Source organism: Trachemys scripta, chromosome 4 (assembly GCF_013100865.1).
Source record: "Trachemys scripta elegans isolate TJP31775 chromosome 4, CAS_Tse_1.0, whole genome shotgun sequence".
Taxonomy (NCBI): domain Eukaryota; kingdom Metazoa; phylum Chordata; order Testudines; family Emydidae; genus Trachemys; species Trachemys scripta.
This window is the reverse complement of record NC_048301.1, coordinates 69,118,023-69,143,782: the sequence shown is the minus strand read 5'-3', so window position 1 is coordinate 69,143,782 and position 25,760 is coordinate 69,118,023. Positions and strand designations below refer to the sequence as shown.

Genomic DNA, 25,760 nt, shown 5'->3' with positions numbered 1-25,760 from the left:
AAGGAAATGGATTTTATTCTAAGTACTTCCTGATAAGCAAAAAAGCCAGGAGGACCCTGACCCTTCCAGGATCTCAAGGAATTAAATCAGTATCTGGTCAGAGAAAAAAATCTGAGCTAAGGGAGTTGTATAGGCTTTGTGATAAGAAGTGCTAACACAAGAATCGGAGTCCAGTGTAATGATGTCTTCAGAGAAGCAGAACTACAGATAAGTAGTCTTCCCTTTTAGCCAAAATTAAGTAGCAAAATTAGGAATTTGCATTTAAAAGTGCTACCAAAACCCCTACGTGTGTCTCCATTAACTGGATTGAATTATTTCACCTGAGTGTTTTAGGTGCATAGTCATTTGTATGAAAGGATTTTTATGCCTTCATCTTCAGTTTCTAAACTTCCCCCAAATTGGTAGTTTTATTTTCCCTATCATTATAGATACATTAGTAGTGCCGTCCATACCGGCATACAAGAGACTGACTCAAATATTGAAATTGCAACTTGTCACAATTTTTTTTTCTTTTGTCTCACAGCCAAAGGGGGAGAGTGTTTTAGGGGACATGAATCCTTGGAATTACTAAATATTTTTTCCCTTTTATTTTTATATCTCTTGTTTCCTAGATGCACGTGAAAGCACATTTTGACTATGATCCTTCTGATGATCCTTATGTACCTTGCCGAGAGTTAGGTCTGTCTTTTCAAAAGGGAGATATACTCCATGTGATCAGCCAAGAAGATCCAAACTGGTGGCAGGCCTACCGAGATGGAGATGAAGACAATCAGCCTTTGGCAGGTCTTATCCCAGGTACAGTGCAATGTAACCAAAACACAGATGTGCAGAAGTTTTGAGGTGCCATTGTTTGGAATACAAGCCACTACAGCAAGTGAAAAAGTCTTAAAAGAGACTTTTATATCCTGGAGTTTGGCTGGTTAAATGTCCATCTGTTGCTTGAATTTATTTTGAGCAGAGAGAACCACTATGATGGTTTTATGATATAGAAATTAATTTACAGGTTCAAAAATAGTTACCTATTTCTTAGCAAGCAGGTGTTAATTTTCTCAGATAGGCATCCACTGGTATGTCTGCCAATCACAGATTAGACCTGATCATTCCACCAGTTTTTTTCTTTTTTCCCTTTGAGTTCAAATTTCCTCTGGTGTCTGCTACAGCAACACTTGCACTTTAACCCCAGTTTACTCTTCGCACTCTGAGAAAGCAAATTTAGGGTCAGTAAATACAGAGAGCAGTAGATAGAGAAATTCCTCTTTCAGACTGCTGGAAGCCTCAGATTAATTGGATTTTCAATCTTTGGAACCAGTGTTCACCTTCCATTGTGGAGCATCAGCAAGAGAGTTATTTATTAAGATCTTATCTGTTACACCCGTGCAATGCAAATCCATTGGCAGCAATATGGTGAACAAGAAATAATTTTGAAGACAGGTGTTTCACAAGGGTAACTTCATTACTTTGTGATGTTTGCATGAGATGAAAAGGAACCCAGTTTGAGTCTTTAAGTCCAGGCTGATTTTGCAGGGCTGGAATTTATTTGGGGAAAAAAACACAAAACACATTTTTTACTTGCAGACTGAGCATATTTAATATGAAAATCATTGAGAAACAATGCCATTCTTCTATAATCGCTCTTCAAAACAGAATTGCTCAGAGTGATACTAAGGATAGACTCCTCTTCCTTGAGAGGTATATGTTGGGAACGCTACAGCAGGGGTTTTCAAACTGGGGGTTGGGACCCCTCAGGCGTCGTAAATCTATTACCTGGGGGGTCGTGAGCTGTCAGCATCCCAAGCCCCGCTTTGCCTCCAGCATTTATAATGGTGTTAAACATATAAAAAAGTGTTTTTAATTTATGGGGGGTGCGGGGGGTCACACTCAGAGGCTTGCTATGTGAAAGGGGTCACCAGTACAAAAGTTTGAGAACCACTGCGCTACAGTGAATGACAGTTTTCTAAATAACTTTCTCCTTTTATAAGTGTTTGCATGGTACTTCTCAAAGAGCTGACTCCTTCCATTTAAGAATCATAGACGTTAAAGATGGAAAAATCGTATTGGATCGTCCAGTCCCTGTCCAAATATCCCTTATTTTGAAGGATTACACTTTAGTCAATTACCTACATTCCACACAAATTCACCATCTCCTTACTTTCATTGTTTAAAATTATATACATTAACTGTAGTAATGGAACTGAGATTATAGAAAGTTATTTACCCTAAAAGAATGAATTCCATAGATTTAAGTTTCATGTATGACACATTGTCCCTCATTTTGGATCTTTGTCACACAGTGTGTATCACTTGGGCCATAGCAGATTGAGAAGTATGATAATGTAGTTGTGTAATTCTGAGAAATTAGTTAAAGAAAACTGGCATCTCGCTTGTCAAAGGAAATAGGCATTGTTTCCCAATGCCAACTGCTTTTATGTACCTTTTTTGTACATTAAGGAAAGAGCTTTCAACAGCAAAGAGAAGCAATGAAGCAAACCATAGAAGAAGACAAGGAGCCAGAGAAATCAGGTTGGATATATATTCTAAACAAAATTTCTGAACTGTTGTACCAATGTTAATTCAAGTGGTGTCTCTGATGTTTTGGTATCAAAGGCCCTTTCACATGTTTTTTCACATGCACGCTTTTTTGTACAGCATGGCTTCTTTCAATGTTCTGCTCTACCAGCTCCATAATGGATTTTAACTTTGCCCTGAACTTAGATACCAGTTCAATTACAGGTTGCCCTTCTGGGTCATTGTTCCCTTCCCATGAATCTGACCAGATCTAGTGGGCCCTCTGACCTTTCTTCTGTATAAGAAATTGAAGAGGGAAACAAACAATAGGTAATGCAATAGCATGTCCCAGTCCCCTGCCTTTCTATGTACATACACTGTTAGCATGAATTTGAGTGTCCCATTAAATCTTTCAACCCATTTGTTTCTGGGAGATATGGGGTAGACTTTAATTGTTTTAGCCCACACCTTTTAAACAGTTGAGAGAGTATGTGGGATGTGAAATTGGACCCATGAACTGGCGGTATTTCTTTTTGGGGAAAAAAAACACTCTAACAACTTTGAAAATTAGTGCAATTGCAGACCCTATATTTCTTTTCCAGTATCGACTGACTTATTAACAACTCAGAAGAGAGTGGCAGAATTGTAATCCTTGTAGTTCTCTTCCCCCTTCTCCCCCCCCCCCCCCACTGAGCCCCAACCACCTTCACCTGGACCCCCCTGCAGAGTCCCATTACCATTGGACCTAGAACCCCCCAACAAGCCCCTGTGAATCCAGGTCCCCCTTGCACCCAGATCCCCCACTGAGCTTCCTGCAGCCAGATTGCCCCACACTTGGATATCCCCACGCTAAGCCCCTCCACACTTGGATCCTGCCTTGCTGAGCCTGCCTGCCCACATGGAGGGGCAGGGCCATGGGGTGATTGTGGAGCAGGCTCAGTCCTTGTGCTGTGTTGGAGTGGGTGCAGCCTCACCACTGAATTCGTTTCCTGGGAGGATTGAGGGGGGAGGAGCTGCATAGTGATTTCCCACCTCTGTGCAGCCAGTGGCCTGTGCTCCCCACTGCCATGCTGGAGCCTCCACATTTATTTGACAAATTATTTTTTGGCACAGAATGACCTCAGGAGTACCTATCCCCACCCTCAGGCTATCAGGAATTGAAAGAAAGGGAGATGGGTTTCAAGGAAGTCACAGCAGGCAGGCAGGCACCACCTACTTAATGGTTAATATGCCATTAAAACTACAGAACTACTGTGTTGGGAACATCTCTGAGACAGGGCAAAGCGCGCAGTGAGTTTGCATGCTACTCCCTTATCCACTGTTGCCCCCATTCCCGCTTCTGTTCAGATGGGGGGGAGGCACATGGGGGAGCTGATCTCTCACCCATTTATCTCCTGTGCACCTGCCTGGAACCAAGCGAGTGAAGCTTCTGAGCCAGGGGAGCAAGGAGGACCCTTACCTGCTGACTAGGAAAGGGGACACAATTTAAAGGTCCCCCTGCGCCCCCCCCAACAGCTTAAGTCACTCCTCCCCCTTCCCAGGCCGCCTCCCCCTTTCCCTCAGTTCCCCTGTGGGAAAGCAGCTGTTCCTCTACTACCTCTCCTTGCAGAGCTGAAGCAGCAGCCCCTCCCTATAGCTTCCAGCTATTTGTTTGCCTCTCCACAGGGGAGAGGGAGAAGGCTCATCAGGCAAACCCTGGCAGAAAACTGGGGGAGGGGGGTGGTGGTATGTGACCCTGCTTCCCTGCAGAGGGGGGCATGCAATGGGCTGGGATGGGAGCAGGCTGTAGCGCCCCTGGTTAGCCTGGTGCTCACCTGTGCAGAGCTAAGTGTGTGCTCCTGCTGACAGTGCTGGTGGAAAGAGCAAGCCCTTTTCTGGACAAGTGGGGCAGGTAATGTGTCTGTCTCTCTCTCTCTCTCTCTCTCCCTGGCTGGCTGGCTGCCTCCCTAAGTCCAGGTGGCTCTTGATCGGCAGGTCAGGTCAGGTGGGAGGTATCAAAGGCGCCTCCTTCAGTACACTGCCCTGGGCGATTGCCCTGAGTGCCCTGGTCACAGGCTGACCCTGCAGGCCAATGTGGTGAAAACCTGGGGTGCCGTTACAAGCAGGGCACCTTTGAAGCAGGGGCATCTCCTCCTCCTCTCCCCCCACTGCTCTGCTGTTGTGCTGCTCCCTGCCTTGGAGCCAGCCCTGACCAGCTGCTCCTGGGAACTTTCCTGTCTGCTGGGGAGAGGGGGGATGCTGATGTCAGAGTGTCCTCCCCACCCTTGCCCATGTACCCCATCTCCGCAGAGTGGAGGGGGGGAGGGGACAGGGCTCAGGAGTGAGATGGCTTAGGAGTGAGACTCTGTGTGTGTGTCTCTCACACACACACACACACACACACACACACACACACACACACACACACTTTGTATTGTTATTACTTCTTGGTATTTCCTGCAATGCACGTAGTCTCCGTAATTTTTATTCTTTCAAAGTTAAGGATTAGAGTGCCATTCTTTCAGTTTTTTGACTGGTGTGTGTATTTCATAATTTTATTTCTCTCATCTTTACATTTAATTCTTTGAGTAGTGAGTTCTAAAATGCCTAACCTGTCCTGGCTGGAGTAATTATCATTATTACTTTTATTATCATATTGTGCTTTGTCATTCATTATTTAAAGTGGTACAATCAAATAATAGTATCCTTCTATAATGTAAATTTAGCTTGTACTAACAGTGCCAGTTTAAAATACATAAGCTAAACACATAACTTTAGACACTGGGCAGATGAAGGTTGCTTATTTTCAAATTATATTTTTAGTTGTATCTGTAAAATAACTTAAAATTTGCATGAAAGTAAATGCAGTTCCAACTATGATACCAGTAGCAATGATGGAGTCAAGTGCTGGTGAGTCATGTACATTATTATGATCAGTAAACATAAATGCCAAAATCATTAGAAAAACAAATTCCCTTTCTTAATAAAAGTGGTGGGGGGGACCTTAATCACGTATGTTAAAATTAAGTATGTTTTTTAGTGGAATGAAAAACTGACTAAAATAGAGTAGATAATGGCAGTAACACAGTGTGTGTCTGTTTGAGAAAGTAAGCAGATTTTATTTCTTTTTATTTATCTTTACGAAATATACTGTACGAAGTATCAACCATGGGTTTCTTATGTGTGAAAGCTCCAGAACTGATACCTCAAGGCTTGGGATTGGGAATATTTTGCTATATTATTTCCTGATCTTTTACATATGAACTTTAAATGTGGCTTTAATTGGAGTTTCTTTTTTTTTTTTCTTTTATATAGCAGTTAGCTGACAGGAGCATTATATCTAACTCCTAAGTTATCTATTAAAAAAAAAAAAAAAAAAGCTAGTTGTTAGATGCCTAAGTAGTCGCTGGAATCATGGTTAAAGTTTCCTCCCACCCTGTAAAATCTGAAATGGTGCCCTGGTGAGCCAGGAGTGGCCAGAGGGCTGCAGGAAGGCCATGGGCTCTTGCAAGATGCCACCCTTAATTCTACGCTGCTGCTGACGGTGGCGTTGCTATCAGAGCTGGGCGCCCGGCCAGCACTCACCAGTATCAGGCTGTCCTGCCACTGCTTAAATTGGGTCAGGGCTGAACTCTGTCATCTCTTTCAATACAAATTAAATACTGGGGGAGGCAGTGGGGCCCAGAGGTGATGGAAGGGGGGAGCCTGTGGGAGCCAGGGATGATGGATGTGGATCCACAAAATACAAGTGTGCCCAGGGTGCCATTTTCACTAAGGCCGGCCCTGGATATAGTTGAAGTTGTAGTACAGATCATGAATGCATTTTTCTATGTACCTAAATATGTAGATTCATAACCATATGTAGATATGTCCTAATGAGCATTAAGTTCAGAACATGACAAGGTTTCATAAAAGACCTTACTCAATACACTTTTACAGTACCATAATACAGTATGCAGTCAGTTGGTTCAACTGCTCATTTTTGGGGTTTAAATCTTCTGTTCTCTCCTTGGAGTGTCTGGACTCTGATTGTCACAGGGACTCTGGAGCCTTGTCTACATACAGAATTTTAGGAAATTCTCCCACCTCTTGATCTAGCACAGATGGGATAATTCTCTGAAATTCTTAATGTAGGCAAGAAGTTTGTGTAGGAACTTGTTAATACTCAAATGGTGTTCTCATAGCACATGCAGATCTCATTGGAGTAATTCAAGAGCTGCAGGAGATGAGCCTCTCGTTCTCTCTGAGAGGAATTTCATCCACCACCCCTCAGTTGCTAAAATAGTGACAGAGGTGGGTTAGAAGAAAACTTCTAAAGATCTGTGTACTCTGAGACCACCTTAACTAGACACGGGTGGATAAAGTCTGCTCAAAGCAACAAAGAGGAGGTTCTTATCAACTGTCTTGTATGAACTCGCAGGGAGATAAGGTATATTAAGGCAGTCAGAGAGTAAGAGTTTATAATAGTCAAGACACAAAATAAGAGTGTATATATGGTCAAGAGTTTTTAACAGTAAAGACCTAACAGAAAGGATGGCCCTTGGAAATGTGGAAGAAAAAGTAGGAGTATTTTATGTACTGGATGTATTAGGTAAGAGAGCAAGAAGAGTTAGATGATCTCAGGTTATGAGTCTGAGCAATGCAGGAGGCTCTTGATAGCGTGTTAGATTAATCTAATAGTACATATCTATAATCTATAGAAACTTATATTTCTTAATTTACTTAAAATACAGGTAAAATATGTAGAAAGACAAAATGTATCCTACCATCTTTAAGTACACAGCCAGAAAAAAGAAGCTTTGTTTTTATGTATAAGCATTTCTGATTCTAGCGATTTTTAATTTGACTTTCAGGAAAACTCTGGTGTGCAAAGAAAAATAAAAAGAAACGGAAAAAAGTTTTGTACAATGCCAATAAAAATGACGGTAAGTAGTAACCCTGCTGTGAACTGTATGCCAGTTTTAGAATTATCTAGTTAAAATGGCTGAACATTCTTTACCTTGCTATAACAATGACAAACCCATTTCTTATTATGTGCTACATAAAGCTTGTCCCTGCTATTTCTTATTGAATGTTGTATGCATATTCAATACGAGACTGAAACTGTGACCCCAGAAAGTTCTTTCCAGTGGAGTTCTATATACAAAAGTACCTCTGGGATTCATGATAAATGCAAATTAGATGTATGACAAAGTCTGAAAAAAAATTGAATTTTGGTTATAAATATAAATGCCAAGAAATAATTGCCGAATTACTATTTCTTTGTTAGAAACCTAATTTATAAACATATCAGCAGATTTGTTCCCCAAACCCATGCCAATAGGGCCTGGCAGAACACTTTCTTCTGACAGGAAGAGGAATGTATTTTATTGCTTAATAGCGCAATCCTGGAAAAATAAACAGAGGCAATAAGATCTCTCCAATTCTCAGCCACAAGGCTGATATACCGGTCAGAGGGACTCAAGAGTGAGAAGTGCACAGCGAGAAGGGAAGAGAGATGGGTTTCCCTAAGCTCCTTACATTGTGTGTCAGGCTCACGCTGCAGTTAATACTGCCATATAATAGTAATGTTGTTGTACCCATGTTGGTACCAGGATATGAGAGACAAGATGGGTGAGGTAGTATCTTTTATTGGACCAACTTGTGTTGGTGGAAAAGAGAAGCTTTTGAATGCCACAGAGACCACTTAAAATGAAGTGGGAAATTAACATCTCTGCAGTCATAGGACAAATGAGTTAGTAGATTAAAAATTGTTGTAGTGAGCCATAAAAACAGTGCCTCCATTGAGTCCATGATTTTTAGTGTCTAGTAGAGTTGTGAATTCAAATTCCCAGCCTCCTCTTTTGAAGGGGTTTTGTAGGTTTTCTTGGAGACAAGGACTGAGAGATCGGAGACGGAGTGATTGCTTTGTGAAAAGTTTTCACCCACAGGTAATAGGATGTTGGTCTTTTTAGCATATTTCTGTGAGTTTATTTGAGAGGATAGATAGTTGTTGCTGGGGCATTTGATGCACTGATGAGGTACACTGCATGTTGTGATTGGCATATTAGAACCCATAGATCTTGAAAGGTGTGTTGTGGGGGGTATTAATCATCGTAACCATAGAAATAGGACTGCAGGTTTTGCATCTGTTGGTCTGACAGGGTCTGGTGCTGCTTGAGTTAGTGTATTCTGGTCTGTGGAAAGCTTGCTTCTGATGATGAGCTTAGAAAGCGGGGGGTCTGAGTTGTAATTGTTTGATACCCCATATGGAGTAGACTTGTGTGGGATTTTTTTGTTTGTTTTCCTGTACTGAAGCAGGTTCTCTTGAGCATATTCTGTAGTATCTTAGTGCCTGGCTGTAGATAAGATTCCTCGTTGTATCTGGGATGGTTAATGGATGTGTGGAGGTAAGTGTGATGATCCATGGGTTTCTTGTTTCATTTTAAGTGATCTCCTGCAATGTGTTAACCCCTTATGCTTAACAATCTGTCCCATCTTCTATTTAGCTCTGACACTCTGGTTACCTTTTCCACACCTGAAGAAGAGGTCTGTGAGAGTTGTTTCAATAAAATAGTATCTCACCCACCTTGTCTTTGTTATGTAGTAATAACATCAGTCATGTATGTATCTGGTTGTCTTTGTTTTAAATAATGTTTCTCATGAGTTTTGTGTTGTTTGTTTTTCTCTCTGAAGATTATGACAATGAAGAAATTTTAACCTATGAGGAAATGTCACTGTATCACCAGCCAGCAAATAGGAAAAGGCCCATTGTCCTGATTGGCCCACAGAACTGCGGCCAGAATGAACTACGTCAGAGACTAATGAATAATGAAGTAGATCGCTTTGCAGCTGCAGTTCCTCGTAAGTTTGAGGGGAGTATGTGACGCACCAGGGTACAATTCAGACTAGTGGAGGGCTGTCACCCCTGCCCTGCAACCTTGGGTGCCTTAAAATGCATTGCTGAAGTAGTTCCCTCCTGGGCCCCTCACAAACGGCCTTCTAGCATGCAAGCCACATCCTGAGTGTCCGTGTGGAACTGCAGCCTTCCAGTTACACCCTGGCTCTCAGCAGCCTCTGTTATACTGACCCCAACACACTTCCAGTCATGGATTTTCCCCAGAAATGTATGTCCTGTACTGCCTAGCCTTCTCCTGGATGGTATAAATATACTAAGTCCATTATTCCTTTAAGGGAATAATATGCCATTTTATTACCTTAAATAGTTAGTGTGTGTTTAAATTGAAGTGTCTGGGTATTAGATGAAACAAGTTTACCAACTACAAAGAGAGATTTTAAGTGAATATAAGTAATTCATAAAAGTTAGAAATGGTTACAAGAAAAATAAAGATAAAATGCTTACTAGTAAGAAGCTATCTTAGTTGCAAAGCAAACTTTCTCACCACATGCTCCAGTAGATTACTGACCATTTTCAGGTCAGGGCCCATCCCCAAAGTCCAACAGCTGTTTCCTTTTGTCTTCTCAGGTGCAGAAAAAGAGATGTGCAGGGAGTGGGGGAGAGGGGTCCCTTCGCGGGTTTGTCCCTGCTTTTCATAGTTCCAATCCCCTTCTTGAAGCCTATATCCAGCTGAGAGCTGGGAGACGCACTCTGTGTGGAAGAATATTCCCTGCTGGGGTTTTTTCTTTTCTTTCCTGTTTGAACTTCCTTTGTTTTCCCTTCCTGCTTGATGACTCTGTTTACTGCTTAAATGCAAATAAAGGCAAGCACACATTCCTTCATTTAGGACAGACCTATTTGCCAGCTTTTGCTTGGGCAGGGCTATGTGATTTGGAACATTTGTACAGAAAAGTCTTAAAGCTTCACATACAGTGTTGCCACATATATTTTATTAGGACAATACTGACCAGCAAATTGAGTTTTCAAATGATACCTTACATGGCATACCTTGTTCAAAGATTATTACAGTAGTTTGTAGGGTGTGAATACAGGGGTGTGTTCCATCAGACTGTATAACCACCAGCCTACATATACCCTACAACCAGATCACCTCAGGCTATGATCTTAGTGAATATTGCAAGCTAAGCAGGGTAAGATCAGTTCTGAGTTAGAGGATCAGTAAAGATAACCTTTGTGTGCAGAAAGTGGCTTTGATAAGTCAGTACTGGAATGGTGCCATAACATGGTGTTAGGTGCTGCTGGAAGTGCTTTTTTTTTTTTTTTTTTTTTTTTCTTCTCCCAGATGGGACATAAAATTGGGACACTTACAGTAGTCAAAAATCCCATGGAACACTTCACAATAGTAAGTGATTTTAACATGGGGGTCCTGGCTAAATTCAAATTTGGGATGATTATACTGTGCTTTCCTAACTTCCCCCTGCAGTTTCCATTGAATATGATATTCTCCACTACGTGTCCTGAATTATGTTGCTGTGTGTTGTTAAACAGCTGGAGCTTTCCATCCAAAGTGGCTGCATAGTGAAGGGATTTCTTTTCTAGTTGGTAAACAGTTTCCAGATCATTCTGGGTGAAAAATCACTAAATGCAAGATCAGTATCATACAATTGACATAGACTAATCTGTTTAAAGATATTTATTTTTGAAAAGAGAATAGCTGCCCTTTTGTCTAATTGGATATTGCATTGTACTATAACCTGAAAAGGTGTATTACTCCTGAACAATTTGGAATTTGAGAAGTACACCATTTTTTCTCAACGTCAGTTTGGCTGTTGTTAATTTCAGATACCACTCGGAGTAGGCGAGAGAATGAAGTAGCTGGCAGAGATTACCATTTCATCTCACGGCAGGCATTTGAGACTGACATAGCTGCAGGGAAATTTATTGAGCATGGCGAGTTTGAGAAGAATCTGTATGGTACCAGCATAGACTCTGTGCGGCAAGTAATCAACTCTGGCAAGATATGCCTTTTAAATCTCCATACACAGGTATTACATTTCATTGCAGTAGTTGTTATGAAAACTGAACATGTTAATGAAGGAACTACATCTGGTATTAGTAAAACCACACTGGTGGCCTGTGTGAAACGAACACCTGATCACAATCCATTTCCTATTAATCAGTTTGCAGCCTGTTCAATCCCTAGGGCAGCCCCTTTTATATATTGTTCAGGCATTCTGGCAGATAAAGTATAGGAAGCTTGTATATCTGCAGCCTGATCCATATCTGTTCTGTAGATAAATAGTACTTGTGAAAAGTGCTCTGGAAACTGAAGCCCCAAGTACTTTTAACTTTTTTAAGAAGTGTTGATAATGCCCACCTTCCCCCACTGGCTTGGAATGCTCTTACTGTCTGGACTCTGAAATCTTGCAGATGGTGGAGTAGTTTGGGGATGGTACCTCTCTTTTCAAACTAAGGCACTGATTAGCAAGGGAGTGCTCATGCAGTCCCCAGAAGGAACAGCTCTAGCAGGTGGAATATACAGCAATACTTTTAATCAACTCCAGTTACTGCTATGACCTCTTTTTAGCCTTTGCTACCTTGTAAAATTACAGCAAAGGCTGTAAAATGTTATGAGCCCTCCTGCCATTGTTCCACAGAGGGCAATGAGTTTGCATCACTTCACTGTATGTGTGTGTTTACCTGGGGATAAATGCAGGTGAAATAGGATTGATAGCGTGAATGCTCAATAACATACCATCTAAACATGGGCCTGTGCTAGTGCTTTAATTGCATGTGGAATAAATCTGTGTAGTTGAGACCCTTGACTTAAGTGAAAGTTGAAGGAAGGATGTTCTGTACTTTGCGGGATCAAGCTTTTTTCATTCTAAACATATTTTGAAACATGGTGAAACTCAGCTCAAGTTGAAACTCAGCATGCAGTTTAGAGGGGAAACTTTCATCAAATGCTTGGAAAGGGGCGGTGGGGTTTCCTCCAATTAAATGAAAATAACTTTAAAAGAAAAACTATTTAAAACAAAAATCTAGTGGTTTTGAAATTCAGAATTTTTTTCACTCCTGAAATTCATATGCTGGTGGGATTTATTTCAGAGAGACAAACATGGGTAGGTGCTCACTACGGTGATGAGTGCAGTATAAGAACTTGTATAGAGTAGAATAATTGATCTGTAATGTGACTGAATATTTTGTGCTGGTTTGGTTCAGGGGGAAATTAACTTGCAATAGCCAAGGAGTTATGATTAGCAAAGTACTTACTTCACTTGTCTAGTAATTAACTACTTTAAGAAATAACATTTATTTTTCAAGAATCTACCAAGGGATATTTAAGGTGGTATAAAATTAGAGCTGGTTGGAAATTTTCCAATGAAACAGTTCCATTGTAAAATGCCAATTTGTCAAACCCAAAATATTTTGTGAAAACCTCTCAGGTTAGGTAAGTTGTTGGCAAATCAAAGGCAAGGTTCTGATGGAGCCATGGGAAACCTGCCGGCTTGCCGGTCCACTAGGGAGCCAGGGTATTAGAAGTTCAGTGGCTCTGGGACAGCTCCAGCCTATGAACTGCCACAAACCTGAGGACCTGGTCTTGCAGGTTCCATGGCTCTGGTGCAGGCAGACATGCCAAACTTCCATGCTCCCTGCCTTGAAGCTGGGAGCCTGAAACCCATAGGAGCTCCAGCTCTAACCAGGGCTTGACTTCCAGCTCTACTGAAGGGAGCCTGGAAGACCTTAGAACACCTATTAACGCTGGGGCTCTCAGGCCTTCCAAGCTCCCGGTTGCTGAACCTGGAAGACCTGGGATTCGCTCCCAGGATGTGCAGCTCTGGGTCTGCTCTACCATGCAGACTGCCCCAGGCTGGGGAGGTCCACGTGGCAGGGCTGCCCCAGAAACACAGACGCCACTACTCTAATAGCTGCTAAGTGAAATTGACATTCTTGTTGGTTTTACTCAGCCACTGTCAGGGTACTGGGGAGCAGATTTCATTTAGAAAACACCATATACCAGTCTTTCTGATTCATGAAATATTTTGGGGATTTCTAATTCGCTAGAAACTTTGAAACAACTTGAATTCATTCCAATTTGGAACAAAACCAAATTTAGAAAAAGCAAAACTTCCCGCAAATCAGAAATCCCATTTTTGGTCAGCTCTGTGTACAGTAACCAGAGCACATACTTTATTTAATAACAGGTAAAACTGCACATTAGAATTTAACTTTTAGTAAAACCAAAAGGATTTGCCAGGGCATTTTTATAGTCTTGTTATGCCAGCCACAGTATCACATATAATTGTCCTGTATTTGTTAAGCCCATGTGTAAAATAGCAATTAGATAATCAAATACAAATAGTGGAAAATCACATTGGTGTAGTTACAAAAGAATTACTTAAATGATTTCCATTATTTGTTTTTAACTATATACATTTGGAGAACTTTAACCCTATTTCAGAAGTTTAAAAAGTCACAGTTACACTGACCGTGCATTCCAATCTGGGTAGTGTAATACTTCATATTTCTCTAGAATGGTCCATGAGAGAATCTCAAAACACATCATTAAAAATTAATTACACTTCTTAACACACACTGTGAGGCTGGTAAGTGATCTTATTTTGAAAATGAGGAAGCTGAGTCACAGAGAGGTGATGACTTCTCCAGGGTCACAAAAAAGGAAGTCTTTGAAGAGCCAGAAATAGAATCCAGTCCTCCTGACTCCCTGTCCTGTGATCTTGCCACAAAACTATGCAAAATGGATGCTTAGCACATCACTAATGCACTTGGTGTGTCTTGGTAAGATAAACTGTGAGAGGATAACGAGTTTGTTTTTCGAATTTTAAGGTTAATGCTGTGTATGGAATTTTTAACAGTATGTAACAGAACACATTATATACTGGTTCTCAGTTGTATATGGAGAAATTGCAACTGTAGTTTAAGACTGTTTGTACTTTGGACACTGAAAGAAGTTTAATTAGTCTGAGTTCATATATTTAGTTTCTGCCACTCCAACTTTGTTGAACAGTTGACCTACTTTTCTGTTAAGAACTCTGAGCAAGAGTAAATGTTGAGGTTCCCATAAGCAATAAAAAAAAAAGTTGTAATACCAATTGCCTAGGAAAAGGTGAATGGCACCAGAGTTAGTGATGATTAACAATGCCACATAGCCAGACAATAATGCTGCTATTAAGGAATGTCACAACTTTAAATAAACTCTTTAAATTTATACTGAGTTACCTTAGCATTTGAGAACATTATGTGAACAGTGCATCTATACTTTTCCTTTACCAATATTAATGAGATTGAAATAATAAATGGAACATTTTCTTCTTCAGTCATTGAAGACCCTACGCAATTCAGACTTGAAACCATATATTATCTTCATTGCACCACCTTCGCAAGAGCGGCTACGTGCTTTATTGGCCAAAGAGGGTAAAAATCCAAAGGTAATTTAACATTTCTTAGTAAGTGGGTTTTGTTTACAAGTCTGGAGCTCTTTTGATAAAGACAGCTCCAAAGAGTTTGGCATAAAAATATTAAGCATTATTACTGCAATCTAAAAATATGTAATATGAAAAATGTTAGGCCCAGAGAATTAAATTTAAATATTTAACTTTAGGAACTTATGCCTCATTGAGTGGGTGCATTATGTGGAAAGAGAGCATTCTAGTGCTGGTCTAGCATGTAGTTCTACGGTATATTTCTCTTTCCTGTCCTTTTCCTTTAAAAACAAAAATCTAAATCAAAACAAATTAAGTAGTGTTTTTTTAAATTGTTACAACATGTCTCATTTATTGCATACTATCCAGCCTGTAACACTTGGTGGCTTTGAGCAACTGACAGTGACATTCTTTTGGGCTTGAAGATCTGCTTTTTACCTTGGGATCAGTTGCTGCTTTAGTGCTTTTACTCCATGCATGCCAAAGAGTCAAGGGTCAAGCTTTGAAGTGCTTAACTCCAGAGCTATGGTGAGCCATCAGTTAAAAATACTTGAATGGGCCAGCAAGTGGGCTTCAACTATTATTTTCATACTTAAAACTTAAAGAATAAAAAACTAGCAAAGTGTGCAAAGGAAAACAAGAAAAGATTTAAAATACGACAATGTCTCATACAGGACAAGTGTACATTGCTGCTTCAGTTCGAACCACCTCTATACCCTTCTCCTTTTCTCACACCACTGTTCACTCTTCTGCCACTTTTCTCTGTGGGTTTGTCTTCCCTAGAAAACCAGCTTGTGTTAGAAGACAACCTCGAGCAGTTGTGTTATCTAATGTAGTTTTAAAGACAGTGTTTTGGTCAGTGTAGATCAGGGTCATGAGTAAACATTACTAGAGCCATACATTTCCGAAGAGCAGCTGGCATGGAGTTGAACACTACAGTGATGGACTCATGACATTGGAAGTAATTTCACCAGTCTTAAAGTATAATTAACTTGCATAATTTGTGTGCCTCAATCCTATTGGTTAAAAATGCCTTAGATGTTTTGAGTTTGAAATCCTTTTTTATTACAAACCTAATCTTAGCTTCCTAAGGTGGGTTCCGTCCCCCCCCCAATCTGGCTGCATATATTCAAATGTCAAATCATATCTGAACTGCAGAAGTAGTTTGCTGAACAGATATGCAGACTGGATGCTATTTTGTAGAATATAAACACGTTTGAAAGCATTTGTAGTTTGTGTTAAGGCAAACATACTCTGAGTCTTTAGGCAAAGACTGTTCAGTAATTTTACTACAATAATATACCAGTCACTGAGAGATATCTTAATGTATTAATTCAGAATCCGAGTTGCAATAGAAAACACCCAGCACATGCCGCTGAACAAAGGGATCAGTGTGTGGCACACCAATTGCATGACATTCCTGAATTAAAATTAGAGCGCAAACTAAGTGTTTTTTACTAGCAGTTTTTATTGTTTTGGAAGCTCAGTAAAATTAAGATTGTGGGGAAAAACCCAAAGCTCCAAGCCCCATTAATTCATGTTAATATTTGTTTTGGTTAATTTTAATGGTAATAAAGGGTATACAAAAAATAAAAATAATAAACTGATTTTAATTAAGAATATTCTGTATGTATGGGATTTCAGATACTGTATCTGTGTTAAATATTTGAACTTGAGTGGGAAGAATTCTATGTCTAGTTCAAATAGTTATCCAAGATGGCTTGTCTTCTGGTTGGACTCTCCATTTTCTGTACATTTTCAGGGTATAGGATTCAGGATTTCAGTTAACAGGTGGACTCATTTGAACAAGTATTTTAATGATCCAAATGCAAGGTTGCACATCTAGAAATAAAGCCATAGGTTGCACAATATGGGAGACTGTATCTTGGAATGCAGCGATACTAAAAAGGACTTGGTGGTCATGGTCGATAACCAACTGATGGTGAGCTGTCAGTGATTTGCTGTAGCTAAGAGGGCGAACATGACTGTGGGATACATAAGTAGCAGAATATCAAATATGAATAGGGAGATGGTATTATCCCTTCAGACAGCATTTGTGTGACCATTATTGGAGTTCTATGTTCAGGTCTTGGTGTCCACACCGCAAACGATGTTAAAAATTTGGAACGGGTACAGAGAGCGCTATAAGAATGATATTTAGTTTTAAATTAAGATTTAATTTTAAACAGGTTTATTTTTAAAAGAAAAACTTATTTAAACTAAATTTTTTTCAAAAAAAATCATCAATTTTTATCCACTCTGGCTGTTGGCTATAGGAAAAATAAATACAAATATTTTCTTCTTGCAAATCATCTCTGTTTTCTTCATGATTATTCCCACTGGAGTTACAGGATGGAATATTTTAGTTCTTCTTTGAGTGTTGTCCCTATGGGTGCTCCACTGAAGAATCTGAGTGCTCCACTGTAGGTGCAGCAGCTTCCCCTGGGCCTGGGATTGGAGATCTTCATCAACAGAGTCTGTTGGACTGCATATGCACACCTCCCCGTCTTGTGCTGTGAGCGGGACGTATATATAGCGCGGTGCAGTCTGACCGCCCCCCAGTTCCTTCACTACCGCCTTTGGTCTGGGATGGAATCCGCAGCAGAGCCTGCTTCTCCTTTTTGACCCTTAAGATAGTGCCTTACCTGTTAGGTTTAGTTTAGTAATTTCTTCTTCTTGCTTCTGTATCCCCTTCCCCCCCCCCCCCCCCCCCCCCCCCCCCCCCCCCCCCAACCCTCCCAAAAAATAATTGTTTTCACTTTACCCTACTCATTACTTCATAGCTTAGGTTTTCATTTCTCTCCTTCCTGACCTGGAAGCTTTTTCCCCCCTCATCCTTATGCCCAGATCTCCTGGGTTCAAGAGGTGAGTGTCTTGCTGGGTTGCCTTCCCAATAACAGACAGCCCCCACAGTGCGTTCACTGTCTGGTAGAGGGACGCATCCCACAAAAGTGTTCCCACTACCACAATTTGACTGCCAGAACCAGAAAAGACTGGGACATTTGGTTATGACTTCTCATGGAGAAAGCACTCCGTCAAGAATCAGACCTGGGCCTGGACTCTCCCACTGTTCAGCTTTCCCTGCTCTGCAAGTTCATCTGCTGATCCTCATCTCCCACATCCCTATAAGAGAGAGTCATCTCTTTCCCACTTTGACGATAAGAAATGGGATCCCTCATCAATCCCTGAGACACTACCTACTAGAAAATCATCCCCTGCGAGGTCAGATGCCTCAGCATTCTCCGACAGGGTACATAGCTCCAGGGCCCTTCAGAGTATGTGAATGAAACAACGATCAAAGATCCTAACCAGGCAGACGTACAGCCCTCTGTACTGAGCAGTTCTTCAGCTCCATCTGCTGGCTGCTCAGGAGAAGGCATCTTTCTCGGCATCGATTCATACACCAGTACCGATTATGCTCCTACCTCCTCCTCAGGAATTCAGATACCCTAAAGACCTACTTGTATCTGACATGCCTGAGTCACCATTACTCAAATATGACCTCCCCCCACTTCCACCTTCTTCTCCAGACTCACAATGTTCTTCCCTTTCTTCTTTGAGGATGGCACCCTCCTTCCTCAGTGACAACAAGGAAGAAGAGGAGGAGGAGTGCTCCATCACTCCTTCTTACTCGAGACAGGAGCAAACAACTTCCTCTACACATCCTCACTATTAAAAATCTACACCTGAACCAGAACTCTGGTATAGACACCGTGGATGCAGCCCCATGTTCCACTCTCTTCACATTGGCCAAACTGGGACTCCAAGCCATTTACAAAAGCCTAGGTTGAGAAGCCTTTCAGGGAGCAAAGCTGGAGACCTATACCTTTGCTTTCTCCACCAGTTTCTCGTCCACCAGAGACTGAGCCTCTCCCTACAGCGGATGAGGAGGAAGAACAAGAGGAGGAAATTCCACCACCATTCCACTTCTTCCCCTGATGAGGCTATCATGCCTCTCTCTTCCCTCTCCCCAACCACAGCTTACATCTTCAAACATTTGCAGGAGCTATTTCTCAGGATTGCAGTCTCCCTCCCCAGTCCTTTGGAGGAGATGAAGGATCAACAACACAAGCTGCTCAACATCCTGCACACATCCTCCTCCTCCAAAATAGCCCTTCCTATCAATGAGGCCCTTCTCAATCCTGCCAAGATTCTCTGGCAGACCCCAGCATCTATCCCACCAATTCACCCCACCCCAAATTCCTTGGTTCCTATGCCAGAAAAAGGATACCAATACCAATCTCGACTTGCACACCGTGCTAGAGACTGGAAACAATTGGACTTGTTCAGTCATAAATCTTATTCATCTGCTACTCTCCAATTCTGTATATCCAATTATGAGGCACTCATGGCTAAGTATAATTACATCAACTATTCTAAAATACAGGAACGCTATCAAGACCTTCCTGATGACAATAAAGAACAACTTCAGGCACTCATAGCTGAAGGACAGCTTTTGGCCCACACAACTCTGCAAGCCTCGTTAGATGCTGCAGATACCGCTGCCTGCTCCATTGCAACTGCCGTTGTAATGAGACGGACGTCATGGCTGCACTTCTCGGGCTTTCCTAAAGAGGTACAAACCACCACTGAAGGCCTACCCTTTAAGGGCCCCAAAATATTCAAGCAGAGTACGTATGATTCCCTTCACTTGCTTAAGGACTCCCAAGCAACCCTCCACTCTCTGGGCATTTACACTGCAGGGCCAAAGAGACGCCTGAGAAAGTACCAAATTCTTCCATGATCCCAACCACCGTAATACACTCCCCAGCGACAGTATGATACCCAAAGTCGTTGACAGAAGTCCCCTACCAAATGCAGACATACAACTCCACAGGGAGCTACTTGTCACGCACCTCCACCCAAACAGCTATTTTGGAAGTGTGGTTGATGTGACGGGGTTCCTGGAGTGCAACCTAAACTGTGGGACCGCTGAGCCCCTCTTCTGTGATGCAGTTGGCAAGCTACAAACCTCTGGCAGGTACTGCACAGACATCCACAGGCAGGGACACAACCAACTGAGTTACATGAATGTTTCTCCCAGCCATTCATGAATCAACAATAGAGAGGCTCCGGCCAATTCCCCCCAGCATTGCACCTCAGAACTATACCATCTTGCCCTGGTCAGAAGCCTAACTAGTGTAAGTTCATTGCCCAATCTGCCCTCCCTCGAAGTGGAGAAGACATACACTAGCTGTTGTAAACTGAGCTGAGATTTCCGAAGCACTTCAACCAAAGTACACTGTTTTAAGTAAAATATAAAACAGATTTATTAATTACAGAAAGCTAGATTTTTAGTGATAAGTAGTAAGCCTAGAGATCAAAGTTGGATCTAAGAAATAAAAGTATATTTGCAATCTGAGTTCTATAAACTAAACAGGATTTGAATCAAGCAGTGTCTCACTCTGATAGATGGTACAAACAGGTCACAAATTTTCAATACACAGGCTGGAACTCTCCTCCAGCCCAGGGCCACCCTCGCCAGTTCAGTCTTTGTCCCTATACCATTACTCAGGACGTCTCAGCAGATTGTGTCCGATCATCTGCAGTAAATACCGCTCCGAAGCCTCAGCCTTCCAATTAGGGGCCCTGTTTCTAGTCACCTACAGTGGAGCACCCAGAGGGACATCAATTGAGGAAGAAGAGCAGATTACTCACCCTGTGTAGTAACTGAGCTTCTTCAAGATGTGTCCCTTTGAGTGCTCCGCTACCCGCCCTCCTCCCCTCTGCAGCAGAGCTGAAACATTAGCTCTGCTGCAGAGAAGGAACTGGGGGCAGTCGGACCACACAGCGCTATATATACATCCCGCTCATGGCGCGAGATGGGAGGTGTGCATGTGCAATCTGACGGGCACTGCTGATGAAAATCTCTGATCCAGGTGCACAGGGTGCTGCCCTATCTACAATGAAGCACTCATAGGGGGTCATATTTTGAAGAACTTTGATTATTGCACAGGGTGAGTAACCGTCTCTTTTGTGGAAGCTTCTATTCTAGCCTTTCCCCAAAAAAACTTTGTTTGGGTTTTTTTAACTAAAGCCTAACAAAAATCAGGCTTAATCCTAAAATCTCTTTTAGGCCTCTTTGAAAATCCCTGCCTTACTTCTTATCTCAAGTATCCTAGGGAAACAATATTTTTTGCCTTAGTTAATGCTGCACTGGAATAAGCACAGGTAGCTTTGAGAAATCTGTCATGCTTCTGTAATCTGTTTACACTGATAAAAATCCTGAAGTAAAATGATCCTATTCCACTGCTAACTTCCTTCCCAGTTCTCCCTCTGCCTCTCTTACCTGGACATTCATTTCCAGCCCACCTGCAATTTTCCTGCTTTTCTGCCACTTGCTCTTTCATTCCCCTGAAACTCCTCTTCTGTTTTTATTGCAACATTTACTAGATGGTGAACTGGTTTCAGCAACTCTGCTTTGTGTGGTTCTTTACATTTCTTCATTATCCTGGTGTGCGTGTTTTTTTTTTTTTTTTTTTTTTTTTTTGGTAACTCTTATCATGAGGCCTCTGTCCCTTGTCCCTTTTCCTGTAGGTTTTTAAAGATGAGCATATTTTAAATACGTTTTTCTAAACTCTGTTTTAATTCTTGTAATTATGTGTTGTTACATGTTCAAAGTCATGGTTCCTATTTCTGTAACATAATCTAAATAAAGTATCTCAGCACTCTTCTCTTTCACATCACTGGTTTGGTATTTTTTGTTTAAATTAACGAGAATTTGGCTAATACATCACTTTGGCACTCCTGAAAATCTAACCCTTTATTTTATATGAAACATTTTCTTTTTTTCCCCTCTTATTTGGTTCTTTCAAGGGCATTTATTTGCTGGGCAGTTAATTGCAATAATCATTCTATCATTTTCCTTTTGTGTCTTTAAACATTTTTTCACTCCATACTGCATCATCATCTAGTGATGCAATAAGACTGGGCATGATCAGTGGAATTTCCTGACCAACTACTGCTAAAGACTTTAAAGTCTTTTAGAATACACATAACAAAAGTACCAAATTTTGGATAGTTATTAAAATGCACAGAAATGTCTCATATCTTGCCCTTATTAAAATACATGCCTGCTGTAAAAATATTTGTTGTAGTTGTACAGCTTCATACATTTCTAAACATTGTGTGTGGAATTAAATTTTTCTAACCCTCTGTAGCAGTTGCCAAGCCAAACTTGCCTGTGCCATGAAAATGTTGTACAAGACCTTACAATCCCCTAATGAGTAGTTTTGTACTATTTTTTCCACAGTGAACATTCAGGTGGCATGTGTGTATGTACATAAAATTATACCATATAAATTAATTCCACCTATGTTTTCATTACAGCCAGAAGAACTAAGAGAAATCATAGAGAAGACCAGAGAGATGGAACAGAACAATGGCCACTACTTTGACACAGCGATTGTGAATTCTGATCTTGATAAGGCATATCAGGAGCTACTTCGTTTAATAAACAAACTTGACACCGAACCTCAGTGGGTGCCATCCACCTGGTTACGGTGAAAAAGAACAGTTTTAAGGGACAAGCAGATTTCTATCCAGCAGTCTGTCAAAGGGAGATTGCACATGAATCAATACAACTTAAATATTAGGTGGCAGAGTGAACTCTAGACCTCTGTAGGTGCACCTCTTGATACTTGATGTATTAGTGAAAAAAATCCAGTAGGCAGTTCATGAACAGAATGATATACTGATTAAAGATTGGGTTTTCTTCTCTTTGGACTAGAAATGGAAGCTCTGAACAAGCCAGTACAATTTTTAACAATTTAACTAGCCTTTCTAGCAGCTGCTTCACCTTTTCTATCTACAATCACCTTTCTTTAAAAACTAAAGATTTTAAATGTATGTATATATACAGTCCATGTCGCATAGTTATAAATATTATTTAACACTGTTAACTTAATGACTTGTGGGACATGATAGTAGTTTGTGAATATACCTTTTACAAAAACACTGGGCAGAGAAATAATCTACATGAGACACTAAGGTTTATGAGAAATTCTCCCCTTTTAAAAATACACAGAATAAGGTGCCGCTTTGGTCTGAAGCTGCCTGGTTAGGCTTGAATTTATTTTTTTAATTATTTACATTCCACTTTCTGAGAGCACTGTAATTTGGAAAATGTGTATAATGTAAATATTTCAACCCTTTGTGTCTTTTTAGTCAGACTTTGTAAATCAGATTTGACTGCACATTAACCGTAGGTCCAATGAAAAAGGAATATTTACTGATCTTTTAGATGTGATATTTTTATGGAATTTTGTTTTTCTTTAAAGCTTATCAGTTGATTTGGGAGCCATTGCTCCCCACAGATTTGTAGAGATGTTTAGAAGGCAGAGGTTATATTTTTATTAAAAAAAAAAATAAAGACATTCTTATAAAACATGGAGATTAAAAAAAATTTCTTCCTGATAATGTAAACAGTTCTTATGTTTATAACATAAAGAATACTGTCTGAATGGGCAGTTGTGATTAGTGTCTTTTTATTTTTGGCCCTGGTATGTCTTGTGGCTAATGGTCCTACAGGTAACTAACTGGAATTAAAACTGCTGAATGTAGCTACTGTAAGTAAACCAATAACCTTAGGGAAAGAACTTGAGAAATGGAAACATATGTATTGCCAGGTATATATCCTAGCATGTTCTGCCATCCAAGTTCAGCATGTCCCTACAGACTAGCCTGAGTTGTGAAAGTTGTGCAGCTGTCAAATCTGCAGCAGAGCTATTCCAAGCATTGAAATGAAATAATGTTACCTTTAGCTTTTATTTGTTCATGCTTCCCCCCCAAAACAATCTTGAATGTGAATGTTGATTCTCTTCTTGTTTAGCCAGAGTGTTTCCTTGTTCCCACAGTTAAACACTGGAGTTATGTCAATGTGTAGCTGAATTCAATGCAACAGTGAGAAATGAAGTTAGTTTTTCAGTCTTGTGTATATAATTTCTTCAAAGAACAAATCCAGGCAAAACTCTTTTGCCTTCTGTGTGGCCATAGCTGAATGAAGAGCTCTAAGCTACATAGAGAATGAGTATAGTGTGAAATGGTTGTTTTAAATCACTTTTAGTAAACTAACATTCCTGTATTGCAGGGTGAAATATAGTACAATCTCTGTCTGCAGTTAACCTAGAAGACCCCCCAGCAAGTTGGTTGCCTATGGAAAGATGTTATATGCTGTTCAGCTGGGTTTTAGAACCGTGGTACATAGTATGTTGGTGAACATGCTATGAGTGAGAGAAGAATCATAAGGTCCATTCACTGACATACCTCCAGCAAGGCAGGTGTTGGAAGACTTAAATGACACTGAAATGAACTGCACATCATGTTTAGGCCAACAGCTAGAATGTTACTAAATTAGCTTCTGGGTAAAGTATTCTAAGTAGTGGCTCCCTGTCTCACATTGCACATGCATTTAACTCTTGAGTTTTGTAGCTGTCTCACAGCAGACTAAGGTGCTGGGGGGCTACAGCATTATCCATCAATTCTGCCCTTCCACGTTCAGCAACTTTTTTTTTTTTTTTTTACAAAACCTAAGAGATGTAATCTACTGTCAGCTGAGAAAGTGAAAAGTTGTTAAAGTGCAATCTTTAGAGAGGCATCTTTAAAGGTGGCACAGGAGAATTATCAAAATTTCACTCTATTATTGAACCCTCACACATTCAATGTTACATTCTGTTGTCATTAAATAATGCTGTGAATGCTGGTAAATCTCACCCCCTTTTCTCTCCTACCCTTCCCCTGAATTTCCTCAGATGGCTGAAGCCTTTGAACAGGCTTTGGAATGCAGTAGGTTTATAGTAGGTTGTGAGATGTTTAACTGTACCCTCTGTTTTTGAAATATGAGGGGGGTGTTGTGGTATTTCAGAGAGATCCATTTATGGAAGTGAAATGATCAAGACCATAGGAGTCAGTGTTGGCTTTGTATCCAATTATGTGGGCATGCTGGAGCAGCACTGAGGAACAGACCAGGCTTGCTGAGCTCTGTATCTGGCACCAGTTTTAGAGTTTGACCCTGAATTGCCTGAACATGGAGTAAGCAGGAAATCATTTTCTACCATTTTGTCATGACTGAAGAGTGTCTCTTCAGTCCCCTCTGGGGGTAAAAGGATGAAACAGACTGGATTATTGGAAGAAAACACTAGGCATTGTCACCTAATAGCCAGCTGAAAGGGGAAGGTATCTTCATTTTTATCAATCCAGATTTATTGAAAAAATGGTTTCATCATCTGAATTAATAAATATTAACAAGGATTATGAATAGTTGTATAATATGATGTGGACTTGACAACTAAGAACTTTACTGTGACCTGTGGTTAGCCCCAACTTGTATGTCTGTATCATGTATCTGCACTCTGTATTTGGAGACCTCATGAACTGCACACTGTAAAAAATGTAAAATATTTAGACAAAATAAATCACTACAATTTTTATCTGACAGGGCTACTCTTGAAATCATTTGCTTGCTGAGCAATGGCAGAAAGGCTGCTTTGGGGTTGGTGAACATAAGTGTTTCAATTGAAGAGTTCATTCTTTAATTTTTTAAAGCATTAAGTGCCCCTTAAGCTCAAAATAAATACCCTAAGTGTCTTACTATGTGGGCACAGCTCAGGGGTATGCAGGTAGCTGATAAGGAAGACTGCGAATTAGGGCTGTGCTCATAGTCAAGTGGGAATTGAAGCCCAGCAGCAGCCTTACACCCCTGCAGAGCTCTAGCTGTAATCCTGTACAGTACCACACTGGAGAAGACTGAGGACAGTCCTGCTCCCAACTAACAAACTCCTGCATTCCAAACTTAAGAAACATCATAAATGTTGCCTTTGTGCATATTGTATTGCCATGTTTGACCCCTCAACAGCAGAAGAATAACAGGACTGGTCTATTGATTGTTTTTGCCTTGTCTGTCTACACTTAGCACAACAGGGCCTTCAGAGCCCTAGATCAAGCTGCTCAGAAAATGACTTTGCCATTTCAGTCAAGGTTAAACTTGAATGTGATCC

At 40.8% G+C, this 25,760-nt stretch overlaps 1 protein-coding gene across 2 annotated transcripts in view; it reads left to right on the top strand.

The window, feature by feature from the left end:
* The window catches only part of MPP5 (membrane palmitoylated protein 5), a 138,227-nt gene extending 113,029 nt beyond the window's left edge, over positions 1-25,198 (top strand). For both annotated transcript variants that reach the window (XM_034769372.1, XM_034769373.1), the window contains 7 exons: positions 612-795; positions 2,449-2,520; positions 7,338-7,409; positions 9,160-9,327; positions 11,165-11,367; positions 14,662-14,772; positions 22,096-25,198. In XM_034769372.1, the coding sequence (XP_034625263.1) occupies positions 612-795; positions 2,449-2,520; positions 7,338-7,409; positions 9,160-9,327; positions 11,165-11,367; positions 14,662-14,772; positions 22,096-22,272 (987 nt within the window). In that variant the 3' untranslated portion in view covers positions 22,273-25,198. The remainder of the gene's footprint in view (positions 1-611; positions 796-2,448; positions 2,521-7,337; positions 7,410-9,159; positions 9,328-11,164; positions 11,368-14,661; positions 14,773-22,095) is intronic.
* Positions 25,199-25,760: the final 562 nt, after the last annotated feature.